We start from the raw sequence: 20,148 nt of genomic DNA on the forward strand, positions 1-20,148 counted from the left end.
GAGAGATGATCAGGCCTCCCGTGGTCTTGCCAGATGATGAAGGGACAGAAATGCTGCCCTCTCCCTCCACGGTCTGAAGAACATGTGCTTTATTTATAATCCCTTTTTAGACAACCATAAAACAATCTTTAATGAACAAACTGTTTATGAGTCCTTTAACAAACTCTCCCCATGCAACATTTACAGGCTGCCTGATAACATCTCCTTCAGTTATCTGTTCAGGCTCTAACCAGACTTCCTGGGGGCCCTGCACTCCAAATTTGGCACAAGTTCAGTCCGCAATGAAAAACATTTTGATTAACTTAAGCTATGAATTTTAACAAACATCCTGAGCCAGGCCAAATCTGTGTGTTGTTTCTTTTCTCTTTCATGAACACATCTCACATTCAGGGCCAAAGGCTCCATTCATGTAAACTACATTGATTTATACCCACTGACGATATGGCCCCTCTGCATCCCTCATACATCTAACTGGTTACTTGGGTCATGGGGAATCTACAATCCACATACTACTGAAAAAACTAAAGGAACTCTCTCTTCCTGGCAGACAAATAATTTGGCCAACTGAAAATGCAACTCAGAAATGACATTTCTGTATGGTACCTCACATCCTTAATCATTCATATCTAAAACGATAGGTGATTGAATGTAAAAAGGGCCTTTGGCAATATAAAATATAATAGCTTTAGTTGCTACAGGCAGTTACTATGAATGTATGTCTTCTGTACTCATACAGCAAATCATCACTGAAATTTACAGAGCAAAAGGTTCTAGCAAGATCAGATTAGCTGGGCTAATTCACTTTCCAGGAAGGGCTGCTGCAGAGAAAATAGTTTGATTTAATTTATCATGTTTTTCTGCTGTACAGCATGGGCTTGAAAATGAATTGAATCATTTTTACATCCCTTTTTGATTTCCCTTGACCCTTACCTGGACAAGGCAAGATGTTGCATTCCTGGTACTCTAGAGAGGGACCCAGACAGGGAAGTCCTCCATATTTGGGCTCAGGATTGTTGCAGACACGTTTGCGGTTCCGAATACCTCTGCTGCAGTCCCGACTGCATTGAGACCATGGAGTCCATGGTGACCAGGCACCATTGATTGTGTGAGCAGAGTATCGGCCAGAACGCAAGAAATCCCCAGACAGCCCTTTAAAAAAAAGGCAGAAAAAGAAACATGGGATTAAAATACTATCCTCTTCAAAACAAACATTTATTTTCAAATTTACTCTTAATCTTTCAATAATCATTTTTGGAAATATTCTGGATGATTTTTCCCTCTTTAACTATACACTCCCACAGGGCCTTGTTACATGGCAATTTTGGGCAATGCCTGGAGCTCTTAACCCCTGGATTGTTCACACATTAACATCTGAAACTGCTTGTAAGCACTTGTTATGCAGCTCAAAGTTATGCCACTCCAGGGCAGGATTATCCATGTTACTCAATAACTGTTGCACTAAGATATAGACTCTCTAGGATACACCTTAGTGTAAACACCCCACCTGCCCCCCCAAGCCCTGATCAGGCCCACTGCTTCCCCCCACCCCCTGCTGCTCTCTCCAGTACCCCAGATCCCTGGTCACCACCCTCCCCCCTGCTTATGTGTGACTGCCCACACCGTCTGTCCTGGGGGGACAGGCAGGGAAGGGTTAGCTTGCTTGCTTGCTTGCCTGCTGCTGCTCTCTGGGCCAGAAGAGCAGCAACCTGGCAGAAATGGCAGCTGAGCAGGCAGTTTACCTCTTCCCTGCCTGCTCCCCATGACAGGTAGGGCAGGCAGCCACACATAAGTAAAGCCCTGGTGCAGGGGGCAGTAGGAGGCAGGGGAAGAGCCCTGAAGGTGGGGGGGAGATTTTTACCTTTCAGACCTTCAGACCCCTACTGGCCTAAACATGCAACTACTCCACACTCAAACTAACACGAACACCCATCCGTATTTGTGCGGCATAGAGAGTAATGTGTAACAAAGCTCATACTGAGTTTTGCCACACGCACCTTTCATACAGTAGAAGTTGCATAAACCATCAGACAGCATCACAGGATGGTTTTGGAACAGACCCTCAGCTGGTACAACGCTGTATTGCTCCACTGGAGAAAGTGGAGCTGTGTCCATCTGTACCACCTGAGTATAAGAGAAATAATCTAGCCCTCACCTGATGCTTTCAAGTCACACTCCTCAAGGCACTTTACAAACGAGGTGAGTATCAGAATTCTCATTTTATAGATGGTGATAATGAATGACAAAGAAGGTAAAAGTCACTCAACAGGACCGTAAAAGACCAAGACATAGAACTCAGGTCTCCTGAGTTCTAATCCAGTGCTCCTGTAATCAGGATACTAAATTGCCTCCCTCCCTAGCTTTGGGGGTCCTCATTTCACCTAATATTAAATCACAACATGAATGGACTGACTGTATTTGTGCTCAGGTTTTACATGGCGTGAAACAATAGTTGCATAAATTTCATTAAGAAATAAATTTTGTTTCTTTGTGAAGAAAAGTATTTTCCTAGTCTGAAAGACAATCTTCCCTCTTTTCCACTCAGCTGAAGAGCTAAGATGCCTGCAAGTCAGGGAAGCGAGCCACTCTCTTACACAATAAGAACAGTGTGCTTCTCGGTGAAATCATCCATCTGGAAAATGAAAACATGTTTCAAACCTTCTTAAAACCTGTTCCTTTGTCCATTATCTTTTCAATGTGAAATTAGTGCTGAGAAGAAGCACCATATTAAACACTGCTGGAGTCTCAACTCTTTATTCAGAGAAAAGGCAAAATACAGGCAATGAGAATGGTGGCTCATTCATATATGGTCAATAAGCCCCAACCAAGTTCAAGCTGTGCACTTTTTAATGGTCTGAAGTTAGTTTTTAGGTCATTTTGGCTAGGGACACACATTACCTATAAACTGGTTTAAGTGATCAGAAACTGTTTTAAACCTGTAACAGAACAGAAGTTCAGTGCACATATACTGGTTTCAAAATAGCTGAACCTGTTTTTAGATAAACCTAGTTGAATGTAGTATCAGACTTAACTGACTTGGGTCAAACCAATTTATGCAATGTCTGTCCCAACCCTTTCATGGTTTAAGTTAAACCACAGTCCCCCAGAACCCCAGATGCTTTGTAGCCCTGGATTGTGCTGTCTGCTCCAGAGAACAGGGTTGGCCCCACCCCTCTGCTCCCTAGCTAGAGCTCTGGCAGAGACCTCAGGCACAGCAGGATCTGCCTGGCTTCAGCCTCTCCCCTCCTCCCCACCGCTGCTCAAGCAAGGATCCCCCCTCCGTCCCTCCCATAGCACGGACCCCAGCTCCACAGACCCTAGGCATGTGGTATGCTACCTAATGCCTAGAAGTGTCTGTATGTGTCCAATTTCACTGGGACAAGCAGACAGAACAGTGCCTGCTTAGGGCTTTTTGGAGCTAATCAACAGGTTAACTGGTAATGTCCCTTTGTTCCTTCCTTGGAAAAAACTGTTTAAGAAGAACTTGAGATGCTTTCGTTTTCTCGATGGGCTGATAAAAGCTCTGTTATCAGTTCCTTGCTGGCTCCCTTGCCTGTAGGTTTGCAGACAGTATGAAGAAGCAGGGAGAGGGAGATCGAAAAGCTCAGTATCATCAACAGATGCATTCACTTCACACACACCCTTTGCATCAGACTGCTAGCCCAGGGCTGGGGTCTGGCAACATTCCCGCCCCTTGAGCAGTGAGCAGAAGAAAGCCTGGGATGGTGCAGGCAGGTTGGGGGTCCCTCCCTAATCAGAGTGTCCTGCTGGGGCTTGGCCATGCCCCCCGCCCTCAGCTCAGTATTGTCAAAGGGAAGGGAGACCTGATCTAGCATCCCCTGGCTTCTAGCCTGAGCCCCAGCAGGCATGTATTACCATTTCTTCAGTCCATGTCTGTGCAGTTGCAAACTGGTTCAACCTAGGCAGATTAGACTAATCTGCAAAGATTGAATCAATTCAGGCTCAGGCCTTTTGAATGTCTGTCCATAGCCTTTAAGGCTAGATCCAGGATGGGAAGGAATACTCTCAATTATACTCAACAGAGGACTTAATTAATTCCTGACCCATTGAGCTACACTAGAAATGTATCAAAGCATACCTACAACATATGGCACTGATATAAAGTCCCCTCTGTACTAGGGGAATTCTTCCCACCATTGCCAACATGGATCACCTCCATTACTGTTAGCACTCTGGCACTCCTACTATAGAGGTAGAGTGTTGCTGCTGCTTGAAGCTTTGGTTTAAAGTTTTCTGAGAATGTTAGGTACTGAAATCAGTTGCAGAATCTGGCAGCCCATATTTTGTGAGGAGAAACAGTTTGGGGGTGGAGGATGTGGTTTCAAGTCCTAGCTCTGTGGATCACTTTATTTGTGGGCTTGCCTAACTGTGAATATTTGGAATGCCAGCCTTATGCATGTGATGAGTGAGGCATGAGAAGGAAGTGCCAATTTTTGTCCCTTGCTCCAGCCCCTGACTTTCAAATGGCAATGTTTCAACTGGACTGCAAATCATGACAGAACCCTTCTTTCTTAGGTTCCACTGGTCAGTATTTAGCTCGACAGGATGTTGCGGCACTGTATCATTTTACAATAGCATTAGGATGTAGTGGAGATCCCACTGAGGGGAGAATTTTCAGTCTGAAGGGAAATGTGTGACCTTATTTCACGTTTTCTCATTAATATATCAGATTTCTTGCAGTAATCCAGTTTAAAAAATGGCTTTACAGGAAACCTCAGGGGTACCTTTAGCTCTAAAACATAATAATGTATAAAAGACCCATTTAATGTAAAATTCTTGTTACAGCAAATGTTTCCTTGTGTCTCTCTCTTTCCAGAGCATTAAAAGAATATATTACTGTTAGCACTCTTTCTACAGCTTTACAGCAACTTATATAGTGTTCGTAGTCATATTGAGTTTTCTATTTAGACAAGAGTTATAAATCACAAGAAATTACCAGGTTGATTTGAATTCTGGGTATATAGTTTCATGTATAAATATAATAAAAATGAAATTATAAAAATATTGGAGAAAGGAAAAACTATTGAACTTGGCTTTATTTTTTAATTTCATTTTCTGCAAGCAGTGTGAAGCTATCTATTCCTTTCCTGTAAAATGTAACAAAAGGTTATTTTATACTTACCTTATTAAAGGAGAGACATATTTCCACAATTCCAGCATTTCCCTGTATTCCATGTCCATAATCTCTCCATCTGGGGGATAGGGGATATTTGCTATGCTTGGTACATTTTTGGGTGTATCCTCCAGTCAAGATAAAAGGGCAAGACAACTTGGGGATGAGTAGGTTTCCAGTCCTGCTGTATGGATTACCCTAAAGATCTTTCCTGGGTTCATAATATTCTTGTTTCAGCTTGGTATTCAATCGCTTCTAAAGGTACAGGAGGGCAAAATGAGCCTGACCATCACCTCTTCAAGATGACAAGGGATAAGATGTCTAGTTAACCTTATTTGAAACAGACCAGCCTAGCAAGACAACCCTACCATGTTCTTTACAAGTCCATTTATAGCATCTGATGAAGCAGGCTGCAGCTTACAAAAACTCTCTGAACGAGTTAGTCTGTAAGGCATCACCCTGTTCTGCCTTCTGCCTTTCTTCAGATGAACAGAGCTAATTACCCCTAGCAAATGAAGTGGACTTTTGGAGGAGGTGGTGGTAATATTCACTTTATAAATATTCCGTTCCAAAGAACTCTTTGAAATTATTCAAGAAGCAATATATGGCATTATCCTGAATATTACAGGAAAGTGAGCTAAAGTCAATGTTTGCATACAAAAATGTGCCTCCCACCAGGTGCTCAAAATTAATACCAGTTCGTGGAAAGCCTCAGTGACCCATTGGGTTGGACTCTGAGGTCAGAATACAGGTGATGAAAAGGCAAGAACCCTACTTCTGATAAATTATACAGTTTGCAGTGTGGTCCAGAGCCCTGACACTCCGGCTTCAGGTGCATCTCACCTTAATTAATCCAGGACACTGAAAGAACCATTATATGCTTATTTCAGAGTTTAAATGTTAGCACTGCAGGGTCTTCTGTAAACTACTGGGATCTTCTTAACTTGGACTTCATGTGCAGAGCACAAGACCAGGTGCATGCAGGGATGAGGGTGCATATTCCACTCAGCATACTCAACCAAAGGATTTTCCAGTATTTCACAAGCATTAATTTAGCCTCATCAGTAAAACAGGGAAGAATTTGCTTTAAAAGTTGGTTTGGCTTATAAGAATGAAAAAATTATCATCATTCTCCAGTCTGTATTTTACCTAAAGAACGCAGATTGAAAGAACAGCGGGGAACCTTGTAGAGGGAAGAAGTTAACTAAATTATTTTTTCCCAATGTTTTGCAAATAAAAGTAACAAATTGTGAATGCTGTTCCTCAGAATGCTGTCAGTCAGGATGGGTGAACTTGAAAACCCAGCTTGTATAATGTAAATAATACTCTCTCTTAAATAATATATAAGGACAAATACTGATATTATATTAAGACTACATATTTAAATACAAATAATTCAGGTAATATGCACTGGGATAAAATTTATATTACTATGAAAACCTTATTTTCCTCTAGTCTCTGGCTTTTTGTGTTTAAATATGTTATCGTAAATTTCCTGTAACACAGGTTTCTTCATTTATTATATTAGAATCGAACTGAATACACAGCTTTAAAAAGTCATTTTTTTCTTATCTTGAAATGACTTAGCTTAGCCTTGATGAGCCAGTTGAAGAGATAAAATCACAACTTGTATTCTTCCTGACAGGAAGACATTATTACATTCAGAATGTAGTTAAAAATAAAACTGGTGTAGATAACCTATGGTGCTCCTCTGTGGCTAATACTGTTATTTAATCAGTCTCTTCACAAGAGACTAAGACTAAACTAGTAGTAGGGCTAAATTACATCTTGCCTTTAGAAATTATTGTTTCTTGCGGTTTGGGTTATTGTACTACACGGTGGTTGGAAATTTGGGCTCAGGTTTCCAGTTCTATTTATTTTTGTATTTTTAGAACAGTTAACCTTCTATTTTTTTTGGTGGGGAAGCTGGGAGATGAAAGAGAGATTAAAATGAAATATCTTGCTGAGACTGCCTTATTGAAATGGTAGCTACATTCCCCCACCCCCTTTTTTTCCAGGAAATTTTGGGCCATTGATACAAAGGGACTTAGATGCCCTGCCATTCAACAGAGTTCTTAACCTAAGCTTATGGATATACATTTACCCTGGAGCAATGTACCCTACTCTGGGATGTAATTACACTGATGGCCAGAGCATGCACATGACCAGATCCCCTACAACAGCTACCTGCAATAGGTGGGCACTATTACAGTGCTTTACCAGTAGGGGTCGGGGTGGAGGAGCCAGTAATACCATGTTTGCACTGATGAAAATAACTAGAACTGTGGATACATAACATTTACACTGGGGCAAAGTTACTGATTTTTTCATGGAGTAACGTTACCCTGGAGTAAGTGACTTACTGTGGTATAAAGTTGTACATCATATATCCACTTTTACCCTGGAACAAAATCAAATTACTCCAGAGTAAACATGTTGTGCACTTTTTCTCTGTTAGTTGAACATATTCCCAACCCAACAGATAAGGCTTAGACATATCTGGGTGTATATCTAAGAAACATCAACTCTATTTAATCACAAGACAACACCAGTGAAGAGTCTGTCATTATTACAATTAAAAAAAGGAATTAAGATTATATCCTTTCCATGTACTGACACAGAACTTCTCTATACTTGCAGTTGCATGAAACAGCTGTACATATACCAACACATCTACCTTAGTTTACCTACAGGGCATGGTTCAAATTACCTCAATACATGCCTAAACTTATGAGTTGCAGTGCCTAATTTTTAGTCCCTCCTTACAAGTAGCCAACGGAAAATGCCTAAGTAGAGGGGAACACAACACTCAAAACCTAGTAAAGTACAGGGATGCACTTGAACTCTCCATTATGGATTTCTGTTCACTTGCAATTCACAACACTTAACCACATTTCTGAGATTCTGAAGATAAGTGATTCAGAAGGTGGTAGGGGTGCTGCTGTTGTTCACGTTTTGCCCCCAAGCCTAGTATATTTATCCAGGCCACACATTGTAGCCCTACCATAATCTGCGAGGATTAAACGCATTTCCCAAGAGAGTGCTCTGACTGCCAGGCTATAGAAAACTCTAGGTGAGGGTGCTCCCTATAAGCCCCGTTGAAGCAGGGTCACTGGACAAATAAGGACACAAGAGTCATGGAGCGAGGAGAAAAAGTAATAGGGATCCTGCCCCTTTAACCAAGTGGTTACGGTTCTTCTTTAGGACAGCTTGGTTCTGGTTCTGGTTCCTTGCTATATATGTACCAACTATGGAAATCTGATTCTGGCCTAGCACTGTGCTATGTGCAAACACTGTGTAAATTAAAGATCCCCAATATAAGGAACAAAAACACTTTCTCTCTCTCTCCCCCACCAGGTGACTTCTTTTTGTGTGTAGAGGACTGTCTGTCTTGTTAGGAAAATTATTTCTGGGGGATGCCTTTACTGAATATAAATTTGGGGCTGAGTCTGATCTGTTCTAGCAAAAGAGTTCTATTGCTGAGGTCGCAGCATTAAGAAAGCTCTGACCCTCGTGCTTGATAGTGAAAAAAACATGGGGTCTATTCAGCACCAGAACCTTGCAGATGTGTTTGGAGATTCTGTAGGAAAAGACAATCTTTGATGCAGGTAAGTTACTACTGAAATGAATGGAAAACTAACTGAACTCATAAAAACTGGTGTGATAAAAGAGTTTGGGAAGTGGATGGTAACTGAGGATGGTGAGGACATTACATGTAGGTTTATTCAGGGTAAGTCAGACTACTATTGTCTTTATCCTTTACATTTACTGATACATTTCCATCTGACAAGCAGACACAGATGGTTTCATTTATAAAGGGAGACAGGATTTTTTGCTAGGCTTCAGCACACATGAAGAGCAGACGACACTTTGCAGAAAGAGGTTTCAAAAACATAACACTACTTCAAAAAGAGTCAGTCCAGTTTTCTAAGCAAAAGAATAAGAAGTAGGAATTCCCAGAAATTCAGTAAAGAAACCAAGGGCAGACTACTAGGTCACCCGGTAGATGAACAGGGTGCAGCTTGAGTCTAACTAAGTTAAACAACTATTGTGTAGGGGCAATTCTATTACTCCCTTTGGTTGCTGATTGCCCTCTAGAGACAAGCAGATGTCTCTCCATTCCTATAATGGGAGCACTTACTCCACGGACGGGCAATTATTTTGGGCGGAGGGCCCCTTACTGAGTTTTGGCAAGCCATTGAGGGCTGCATCACAGGCAGCCAGGGGCAGATTAATATATATTTTCTAAATTTTTTATGGGCTCCACGAGCTGGGTAGAATGGCCTGGCGGGCCACTTTGCCCACCCCTGACTTACACACTTAACAGGGCTAACAAAATCACTCCTGCACTTCAGTCAGGTAACTCAGAATTAGTATAAAACTGCACTTTAGTTGGTGGCCTTGTTTATATCAACGAACTTCATAATGCTTGACTTACTGAATACAGGTAATAACCTTATTTTGTTACTAAGGCTACTTTACTTATTGTACATGGGTATTAAGATGCAACTTGCTTTTTTACTATTATTTTTAATGTAAAAACAAAGCCTGGATGATCAGGTTGAACACAGATGAATTAGTTAATTGATTACAACTATAAAGACCATAATCAATTAGTGAATAAACTATGTTTCCAGTTCTTGGTCTATGTGGAAGTGCAGGAAATAAAATGAAGCAAACTGTGCATACTGTTGTATACTTCAGGGCCTTGTTACACATTAGTTTTATGTGGCACTTGGAGGTCTTAACCCCTGGATTGTCCACACCAGGGGTAGGCAACCCCCAGCATGGGTGCCAGAGTGTGGCACATGAAGGCATTTTGCTTGGCACATAAGTACCTTGAGGTGGACAGTGGAGAAGGGGCTGGGGCTGCACTGCCACAACAAGGATCATTCCCCTTACAGCTACTCTGCCATCCATCCCAGCACACAAACATCTTACAGATTGAGGTTGCGGGTGTTTTTCTTACTCTGCCCAAAAATGTTGCCTACCCCTGGTCCACACAGTAACACATGAAAGTAGTTTTAAGCACACGTTAGGCAGCTGAAAGTTACGCCACTCCAAGGCAGGTTTATCTCTGATCTGTGTTACCCAGCTTGTGTTCCATTAATGTATGGACCCTCCACACAGATAAGCCATCCAAGTTGCAGTCTTCTAGGATGCAGTGTCCCTCCACCCTCCTGTTCTCTGTGGACAAACTTTCCACTTCCTGAACTCTACTGCCCAGGACACCAAGCCAACTCCCCCCCCCCCCGCCCCTGAGAGTGTGACTTTCCTACCCTAAGACGTGTGACCCCATGCAAACAGCCTGCACAGCACATGCCAGCTAGCCAGGTTGCAGGGCACCGACAGGTCCAGGAGTAGGATTTAGTTGAGTGACAGGGGGAACAAGGGAAGGGGCTGGATTGGGTCCCCAAGAGCTGTGGCTTCCTCCAAAAGCTCCTTTCCTCACTTCTCCCACCTCCTAGCTATCCTGGGAAGCACAACCAGCACACCCCACACCCCAATCCCAATTTATTAAAACATGAGACCTTTTTTAATTTACTTCCTCTTTATTTCTTTTTAAATTCTTTTATTTTTATTATTTTTTATTTTATCCTTCAATGGTTGGCCAACTTCATTTTATCACCCTTCTCCCACCCTTATTTCCTTTCCACCTCCAATTTCATTACCCATCCCTATCCTATTAACTCTCCACCTCCCACCTTCATGTTTCCACCTCCAACCCATCTCTCACATGTCCCCACCTAGATCAGGGATAAAACCCTGTTCCTGGCTCACCAGTCCTCTGCTGGCAACTCACAGCTGTAGCTCTAGTCAGCTCCCTGCTCGCCAGCCCCCTACTGGCAAGAGGTAGCTATGCAGGTGGGGGACAGTCAGTGAAAAATTTTAGTCTTAAAAGTGTGACTGCTCTGAACTAGAGCTCACACTAACACACATTAACATTTGAACAGCTCTAAGTGCAGTGTGTAACAAGGCTTTTATTTATACTCCACTTGCTCACAACATATGTTTATAGACTTAGCTAACCCTCTTGGCTTGGTTTAAAAGCACTAATACAAGAACAGCAAAGTACCAGACAAAAAATATTTTTACTGACATCTGTAGAAAAGTCTTTAAAAAGTAGAAATATAAAAATGCAAAGCATATGAGTTATCTATGGCTGGTACAAAAGAAAACCTCTTTCTAGACAGGTTTTAAAAATATTTTGTAAAAATAATGCTTGGACAAAGTTTCGCTAAGAGGCCTTAATCATTATGAACATATGAGTTAAATAGATTCCCAAACAGACATTAACGAAAAAGAAATTAATATATATATATATATTCCTATTTTCTAACAGGCAAAAGGGAATTGTTTTTATACCTACTAATATATTATAATGAAATTACTTTTAATTACTAAATAAAATTTGACTGGACTTCATCTAAATATCTAAAAAAAATAAATATATTTTGCTATTTTTTATTCAGAACTGTGTGGCTACCAAGGTTCCCTCTAAGCTGTGTGCATGTGTGGCCATGCACAAGAAAAAAATCTTGCCACGCAGTAAGTTTTTAATGCCCCACACCCACCCCAACCCAGCCACAGGCTGCTGCAGGAGTGGGGAGGGGCGAGCACACTGAGATACTCATGCACTCCCAGCTAGGATTGCAGCCGCAGGCAGGTAAGTGTCACTGTGCTTGTGGGGGATGGCAGGCAGATTGAGACCTCCGCAGCGCAGAAGGAAGAACGGTAGGGGCAGGGCACTGCCCTGCTCCCTCCTGCACTATGGGGATTGTCCCATGACCCAACCCAGCCGGGGGCCCATTCACTGTGAATGGGGCCCCAGCTGGGCTGGAGCAATCGGAGCCCAGTGGTTCATCCAGCACATTGCCTGCCCCACACCAGCTCCCCTGCACTGCGCCCCTGGATGAGCCGCTGGGCACTGATTGTCCCATGACCAAGCCCAGAGTCCAGCGGCCCCTCCAGACATGTGGCACAGGCAGCCAAGTGAGGGGACATGTCCCAGCCCGGCCCCCAATCTTTGCGTGGGGCAAGGGCGGGCGCTATCAAGGTACAGTCAACTTGGTGCTACCATCAGGCACTTCTGCACAGGCAGCCTGGTGCTGGCTGCCCCCCAGTAGCTCCTTTGTGTAACAACCCTGCAGGTTGGAAGACCAGTTGCAGGGGTACTGCAACTGCAAAATATACTACTTTTTTTTCAACCTAGAATCAGGATCCAGAAGGAGGAATAGTTAATTATGTGACAGCTGAAAACATTGGCATCCACATGTAATTTTGGAAACATAACAGATTCCTTTATTAGAGACAGAATTATCTGTGGGCCATCTGGGCCTGAAATGAGGCAGAGTTTGCTGAGAGTATTATGAAAGTATCTTTATGCACCTTGGTAAATTAAGGTGTCCACACCTTAAGTACCATGCGCAGTTCTGGTACCCATGCCTCCAAAAGGATATAGAAGAGCTAGAGAAGGTCAGAGGTATGGAGGGGCTTCCCAATGAGGAGAGACTAACAAAGCCAGGCTTGTTCAGTTTAGAAAAGAGATGCTTGAGTGGGGACATGAGAAGGATTTACAAAAAACTAAATGATGAAGGTAAAGTCAATAGGGATTTATTACTGACTAGCTCTCATCAGTGAAGAACTAGAGGTCACAAAATGAAACTACCAGACAGTAAGTTTAAAATGAGCACAAGGCAGTTCTTTTTCACGCAGTGTGTTATTAAAGTGGTGTACTTGGTGGCCGTGTTGATCTGAGACAAAAAGACATACAAAAAACTAGCTGAAGATGGAAAGCTATCCCTCCATCTTCATTTTTGAGGGACAGCCTTCCATCTTCAGCTTCTTCTGTGCAAAAATGAAGTTTATTTCCTACCTATGGGAACTTTTTCCTATCTTGTACCATTTATACTTTTCCCAGAGTCTGACGAAGCGACTTTGATCCCGAAAGCTTCCAGAAAAGGACAGTTTTCTTGCAGTTTCCCAGTTGATCTAATAAAAGGTAACATTTTGGAACGAAGAGTTCTAGTTTTTTGTATGTCTTATTAAAGTGGGGAACTCATTGACATCAGATGCAGTGGAAACTGAAGAGTTCAGCCAGATTTATGAAGGGATTGGACATGTTCTTGGAACAAATGGGATATCAGTAGCTATCAGTGTTCCCTGTAAGGTGCTCACAGACTGAAGTGGCGCATTCACGGACCACCACACCTTAGAAGGAACATTGGTGGCTACTGATGAAGGGAAAATAACTTAATGCAAACAAATTATATATGGAAAATACATTTAAAGTTAAACACACTTTGGTGATGAGGTCTTTCTGTCTTCACAGAAGGAAACAAAACTTGAAAACAGTAGTGATAGCTAGGTGGCATAACACTTGTATAATATAAATTATCCACTTCATAAGTTATCTATTTAGTTAATTGCCAGATGCACTCAGTCAGTTATGGCTTAAAAATTATTAAACAAAAAGCTCTCTTCATCAGCATGGCCAATATTTAACAAATGAAATCAGAATTTGATAGAATATCTAACAACAGTCCATTAGAATAAAAGGAAATGAAATAGTTATCTCAAGATTTAAACTTCAGGTCTAGAGACAGAAATTACACATAAACTGGTATAAGTGATCAGAAACCAGTTCAAATCTGTACACAACAGAAATTTAGTGCACATAAACTAATTTCAAAATGGCCAAAACTGGTTTCAGATAAACCTGGATGGATGCAGTATCAGACTTAAATGATTTAACTTAAATCAATTTATTGAACTTCTGTCCCAGATCCCCTCTAGATTCAAGTTAACTCGCATCTCCCCTCATCCCAGGATGCTTTGTATCTCCCCTACAACTTCCATCTTGCCAGGTGGGTGGGCTAGGCTTGGCTCAAGCTGTCTGCTCCACCCAAGCAGGGAGGCTTTCTTTAGCAACCCCTGACTTCTGGCCTAGGCCATGGCAGGCATATGACTGTATTTCTATAATCAAAAGTGAATATCTATTCACTTGCTTATTGGTTCAACCTAAGCAATTTAGGGTAACCTGTGAAGATTGAATCAATTCAATCTTGGGCTTTTTGTCTGTCTGTATTTATGCCAGTTGCATACCAATTACCCTGAGGAGCTGATTTTGAGAAAGAACAATTTAAACAACTATGTACATATAAATATCCCTCCTCATTTCAAGTGTGCTATTTGAATGGAACCAAGAGTAGAATATCTTTAACAGACAGCCTGTATCAAAATCATAATTTGATGACATTCTCAGCTGTAAGATACAGCATTCTATTGGGTATTATTATCTACTTACTTACATTGCAAGAGCATAAATATAATTTATCTAACTCTCTAACAAGGTAAAAATCCTACAGCCTGAGGTAAAAATACCTAGTTATCCTGTGATAATAAGCTAAGTCTAGAAAAGTATAAGCTAGTTTCCCTGTTGTGATCAATATGTCCATATTTCCATTAACATTTCTATTAGGCAAAAACACAGCAAGACATGAAGATCCACTCTTACAAAAATGGAAATAAAACCACCTCACTAGCAGGTGATATTGTTCAACTGCTCTATTTCTGCTTACCATCTGTGGAGCATCCACTGGTACCATCACTAGAACAATAACGCATTTCAATCCTTTGTCTTCCCACTTCCAGCAAATTTGGGTCAGGCAGTCGTGCCTTGCAAGTATATCGAAACCGTTGTTCATAGTGGCCACCATTGTCTGAGATATTGACTGGAGTCCAAGGAGTCCATGGGGTGGTTTTTTTTAACTCTGGACAGGAGTTGGTGTTACAAGGTTGATATTCCTAGAAGAAAATTAGCAATTATTTAAATTTGCTGCACAGTAAGGAATATACAACCCAAGACGAAACTTTGATCCATCTGTCTTTATTTCCAACATTTTTCTGTTTGTAGGGGTGGAAATCTATTTCCTTTTGTGCGTCTATGGCAGTTTTCTAGTTGTCTGCCTGATGGTTTTTGGCTCTCAGTTTGTAATTTGGCCATGTAGGTGTATGTACTGGTTGGGCATATATGCAGCTATGTTCATGCATACCCAAATGTAAGCCCTGGAAAAAATGATGTGGTGGGGAAAGGTATGACCCTCACATGTTTTAGTCCCAATACCTGAGTGGTTAGGGTACCACCATACTACAGACTTGGCATTACCAAACTCTGGCATGGTTCATCATCTCTGTTGCTACTTTTAAAGCTAAGGCACAGCCCCCTGTATTTACCCTCTACTGACTAAAATGAATGGAGGGTAGCACAGTGGGGAATCTTCTGCTGATTTGGGAGTAAGAGCCAAATTTATGACCCAGAGCTTACTTCTTCCTAGGGCAGCAACCACTGCACTGATCCACATACCCTCGTTCTTGTCTATTTATTTCCTAGACCCATGTATCTCCATTCTTGGGCTGTCCCAGGGCTAGCTGCAATAGGATTGCCAGAGAAAGGGCATGGATAATGCCCGACTGGTGGCATGGTGCCTGGTGCCCTCCTCCTGGAAATCAGAGACATAGATTCAAGCTTGAATGGGGGAGCTAGAACCACTCAACTCCTGGGGCTAAGCTATGGAAAAGACTTTTGCATCTAGAGACTAAAATCCACTAGTACTGTATTTCTGGCTGCTTGTATTCTTGTAGATTAGGCCCCTGGAAGATGTTACACTTAAAATGAGAATAACTAGTTGTCGCAGGACACCTCAGTGCCTGCTCCTAGAAAGAGGAGAAACTGCCAGGGAGAGAGAGCCCTGGCAGAGCCTAAGGAGCACAGCTGCGAGCTGCCGGGGCAACTAATCAGAATCAGCTGGCCAGAAGGGGGCAGGGCTTGGCCCTTATAAAGCCCAGGGCGGCAGGAGCTCCTGGAGTCAGGACGCAGAGAGAAGCCTAAGAGCAAGTACCGCGGTTACATGGAGCAATGTTGTTGGAGCCATAGGGCTTTGAGTTTAGTTATAGCCAGACGGCTTGAGTTTGCTTTGACGTTGTGATATTACACCCGGAGGCTTGGGTGAGGCTGTAGGGGTTGGAGGAGGCCTCATAGGGACCCCAGAGAGTGTGGGGTGCCCTAGCGCCAAGAGGGCACGTTGACCTCAATCATAGGTACCTCATAGGTGCCTCATAGGGACCCCATAGGGGTGGGGTGTCCTAGCGCCAGTGAGGGCGCAGGCTAGCGCCAAGAGGGCGCATTAATTTCACAGTGCCAGTGAAGGTGCAGCTTGCAGCGCCAGGAGGGCGAGGGGCGCAACCAGTAGGTTGCAGCGCCAGGAGGGCGAGGGGCGCAACCAGTAGGTTGCAGACGGGTGACATAGACCCCAGCCCCAGGGAGAGGGGCGATTTTATTGGGAAGCTCCGTGTGGGCAAGGCGAGCCCCAAAGAGGGGGGGGCGTCGTATTGTACGATTGAGAAGCCCCGTGTGGGCATAGCGAGCCCTGAAGAGGGGGAGCACCATATTAGGGAGCCCAGGACGGGCGCAGCTAGCAAGGGCATCATTTGTGGGGGGAACATTGACCCCAGCCCCAGGGAGGGGCGATACGGAGGAGCCCTAGAGAGAGGGGCGATACGGAGGAGCCCTAGAGAGAGGGGCCATACTAGAGAGAGCCCAGAGTGGGCTAGACTATAGAGGAGGCCCGGGAAGCGGGCGTGCAGACCTAACAACGTCTTTCCCATCGGCGAGGCTTGGGGCGTGGTATTAGGGGCTGGTAGGAGCCACGCATAGCCCATAAGGCTGGGGTGCCTAGGAAGCACCCATTGTATCGGGAGACCCCCAGGGGGTCTGGGAGAACCGCGGGGACAGAGGTCCCGAGTAGCCGTGCCCAGGGAGTCATAGGCAGCCTCCCAACCTTCTATTTACCAACAAGACGTGGTGGGCGAGAATAAGAGGGTGCCTTGGGCCGGCCTGACACGGAGCAAGGGACCTCAAGGAGATCACGGCCCTCCTGAAGGACCCCGCCGTGACACTAGTTAATCCCATTTTAAAATGTAACCTGGTCACATGTTCAGATAATTAATGGTTTTACAAAAAGCAAAACCATCCACAAAATTATTAAATGAAAATGGTTTTAATGGTGCCTTAAAAAGAATGTGTACCTGGGTGGACTACACAGGGGCTTGCATAGGTCCTACATGGTTCCTGCCAGCTGCCAAACAGCTAATCAGTGGCAGCATGAGAAGAGTATCGGGGCTAGAATGGGCCTCGGTGCAGTCCCTGTGCTGCCCCCCATGTTGCATATGTGCATAGCCAGTGCATATCCTACTAAGCACGTACAGTCTGTGTGCACAAGGCAATGTATCCACAACGCAGGGGAAATAGAATTGCTACTTGTATGTAAGTGGTATTTTTGGTACTTAGCTAAAAAGCTGCCATTCAGATGCAGAAAGGGAAACAGAATTTCATCCTAGTTGTACACAACATGCTGTTATTTACACTAATAAAAACTAGATTCAGCTATATCTGTAGCAACAGTAAAGTGCAAACTCAAGGGTATGATGTGCTGGATCTATCATTTATAGCAGCTAAGACATTTATACATCTCAAACTCAAAAAATGAATTAACTATAAATGCAATATACAAAACAGTAATTAATTCCCTGGTTAAACTCTGGCTGGTTACAAAAAAATCTACCTAATTTCCAGGGGGTTATAGTGTATGGGCCAACAGACATATTTTGCTTTCATTAAACACATACGACTGTACTAATTTCAATGTTGTCAGAGAAGCATAACTCAAAGTATAATATTCTTAAAAGATGACGTTCTCCCAGCTGAAAGATCTAGCCTTCCATTATTTATTATTTACTTATTTGCTCATGTCACAAGAATGTAAATATCATTTACCTAACTCTCACAGGGGGAAGTAAATTAATGAGTCAACTTGTGCATAAATCTTGCTATGTCATTTCACTCAGCATTTTCAGTTTTTTTTCTTTGAAAAATTAATTGTAGTTCATGTTTATTCAGAGCATATGGTGTTTACTGGAGTGGCTTTATCTAACTGCCACTTTGAGTGTCACGGCAAGGGAAAGGAGCCTTGACCTTTATAGGCTAACTTCTGCTGTCACTTACACAGCTGCAAAACCACTGAATTCAACATCTGCACAAGGGCTTGTTTTGTTTTTTAAACTTTTTTTAATGGTCATACAGGATGGCCTCAGGTCTCCATTCTTCTGTGTTGTCTTTCTATGGGTACTAAACCAGAACAGTTAAATTGTCCACCCACTTGGAAAACATCTACATAAACAAACCTAATGAGGCAGTGGAAAAGCAAGTCCCAAGCAAAAGGTGCACATGTTCTCTGGCAAGGTGGACTTCAATTTTATGGCAGCCTCACTTGTTTAATTGAGAACAGAAGAGACTAAACACAACTAACAGCTGTTTCCAGAGAACGACAGTTATTGTGCCTTCTAGTTAGGGGTCAATGCCCTTGCCCACAAAGACTGGCATGCTAGGCCATTCTCATCCATAGGTGGGGTTTGAGTCTGTGTGATCCAGTGCACTACAAAGTGTTCTAACTACTGGCTTGCAGACTAGGTATGTGTTCACCAGCTCTCCTCTTGTAACTGGCCCACTGGACAGCCAGGAGGAGACACTATGTTGGGTTAGGAAGAGGAACTCAAGTGAGTAGTTCAATGAGGTGGATGCTGCCTTGGAAGACCAGGCACTCTGTCCCCAGTGGGGTAGAAACTGTCTGACTGCTGTTCATGTAATAACTTTTAAACATGACGTGCAGTAACCCAGCTTGAAGAGGAGGGATGAAGAGTGCTTTGAGTAGTGCCTAGCCCAGGGGTGGGCAAAATCCAGCCCAAGGAATGGATACAGCCCGCCAGGCCATTCTATCTGGCCTGCAAGGCACCTAAAAAGTTTAAAAATTAATATTTATCTGCTCTTGGCTGCCTGTCAAAGACGACAGGAACTAGGGGCACTAGGACTCAGGGGAAACTGACAGGATCCAGCACCAAGGCTACTGTGTGATCACCTCTGTGTACACTACACAACAATATGTAAACCAGGACAAAAGTATTTTTTGAAATCAAATTAATGAATGTTGCAGATGTTCAATTTTTAGAATATAATTTGGTATTTTTCTGGTTCTGAGATGGCAAAACCCCTTGCTGAAAGGAGTATTTCCGGGGGCAAGGGGAGGGACTTCTGGTGACAGGTCGGGGGCTAGGGGGCAGTACTTCCAGTCCCAAAATGGAAACAAGGAAGTGGGGCACCTGTCAAGGGGCAGGGCTACCCATGCAGCCCTCAACAGCTTGCCAAAACTTGGTAAGCGACCCTCTGCCCAAAAGAATTACCTGCCCCTGCCCTAACCCATGGCCTGGTCTCCTCTGCGAGAGGGAGGGCTAACATCTGACTGGTTCTCTGCACAAGTGCCTCCTTCATTTTACTTCTGCAAACATGTGTATAAGGTGATCCTAATTTACCAGAGGTTGAAATAGAATTCAAACTTCTCATGAATGACAAACATTTCAGTGTTGCAGCTATATCGGTGCCAGTTAGGTCCCTGGCAGACATTACTTCCATCAAGCAAAAGGTAATATCACTCAACAGAAACTGTCATGCCATGTGACCAGCTTCACATTCAAAGACCAAGCTATCCAGAGCAGAAATAAAGCATCTTGGGAACTTGCTCTCCCAGCCTTTAGGAAGATCCAGGGAGGCCCTGTGAACCGGTTGGGGGGTGGGGGTGAGCATGCAGAAGAGGCAGGGCTCAAACTCTCCAGTAAACTTATGAGGTGCTTTCTTGCATGTGCTTGTCCTGCCCACAGATTTCTGAACAAATTCTGCCCGCCGCCCCACCCCGAAAGCATGTCACTTGAGTGTTTGTTTAGACTGGGTTTCAGAGACAGGTGCTAATAGCTTCTTAAAGAAGCAGCCTTGAAAGCCAGTTGAAGAAAGAGAAGTGGAGCAGTGAGTCATTGCATCTGCTAGTGTGCTCTGGGGCAGCAGCTAAGTATCAGTCCTCCTGCAGGAAGGGGAAGTGAGGGGGTGGAGAAGAGATACAGCACAGTCTACA

At 43.3% G+C, this 20,148-nt stretch overlaps 1 protein-coding gene across 6 annotated transcripts in view; it reads right to left on the reverse strand.

Moving 5' to 3' along the window:
* The window catches only part of SEMA5A (semaphorin 5A), a 629,987-nt gene that overhangs the window by 41,274 nt on the left and 568,565 nt on the right, over nt 1–20,148 (reverse strand). For all 6 annotated transcript variants that reach the window (XM_059724459.1, XM_059724460.1, XM_059724455.1 and 3 more), the window contains 2 exons: nt 14,713–14,938; nt 931–1,149 (listed from right to left, as the gene is read on the reverse strand). In XM_059724459.1, the coding sequence (XP_059580442.1) occupies nt 931–1,149; nt 14,713–14,938 (445 nt within the window). The remainder of the gene's footprint in view (nt 1–930; nt 1,150–14,712; nt 14,939–20,148) is intronic.

Source organism: Alligator mississippiensis, chromosome 3 (genome assembly GCF_030867095.1).
Source record: "Alligator mississippiensis isolate rAllMis1 chromosome 3, rAllMis1, whole genome shotgun sequence".
Classification (NCBI taxonomy): domain Eukaryota; kingdom Metazoa; phylum Chordata; order Crocodylia; family Alligatoridae; genus Alligator; species Alligator mississippiensis.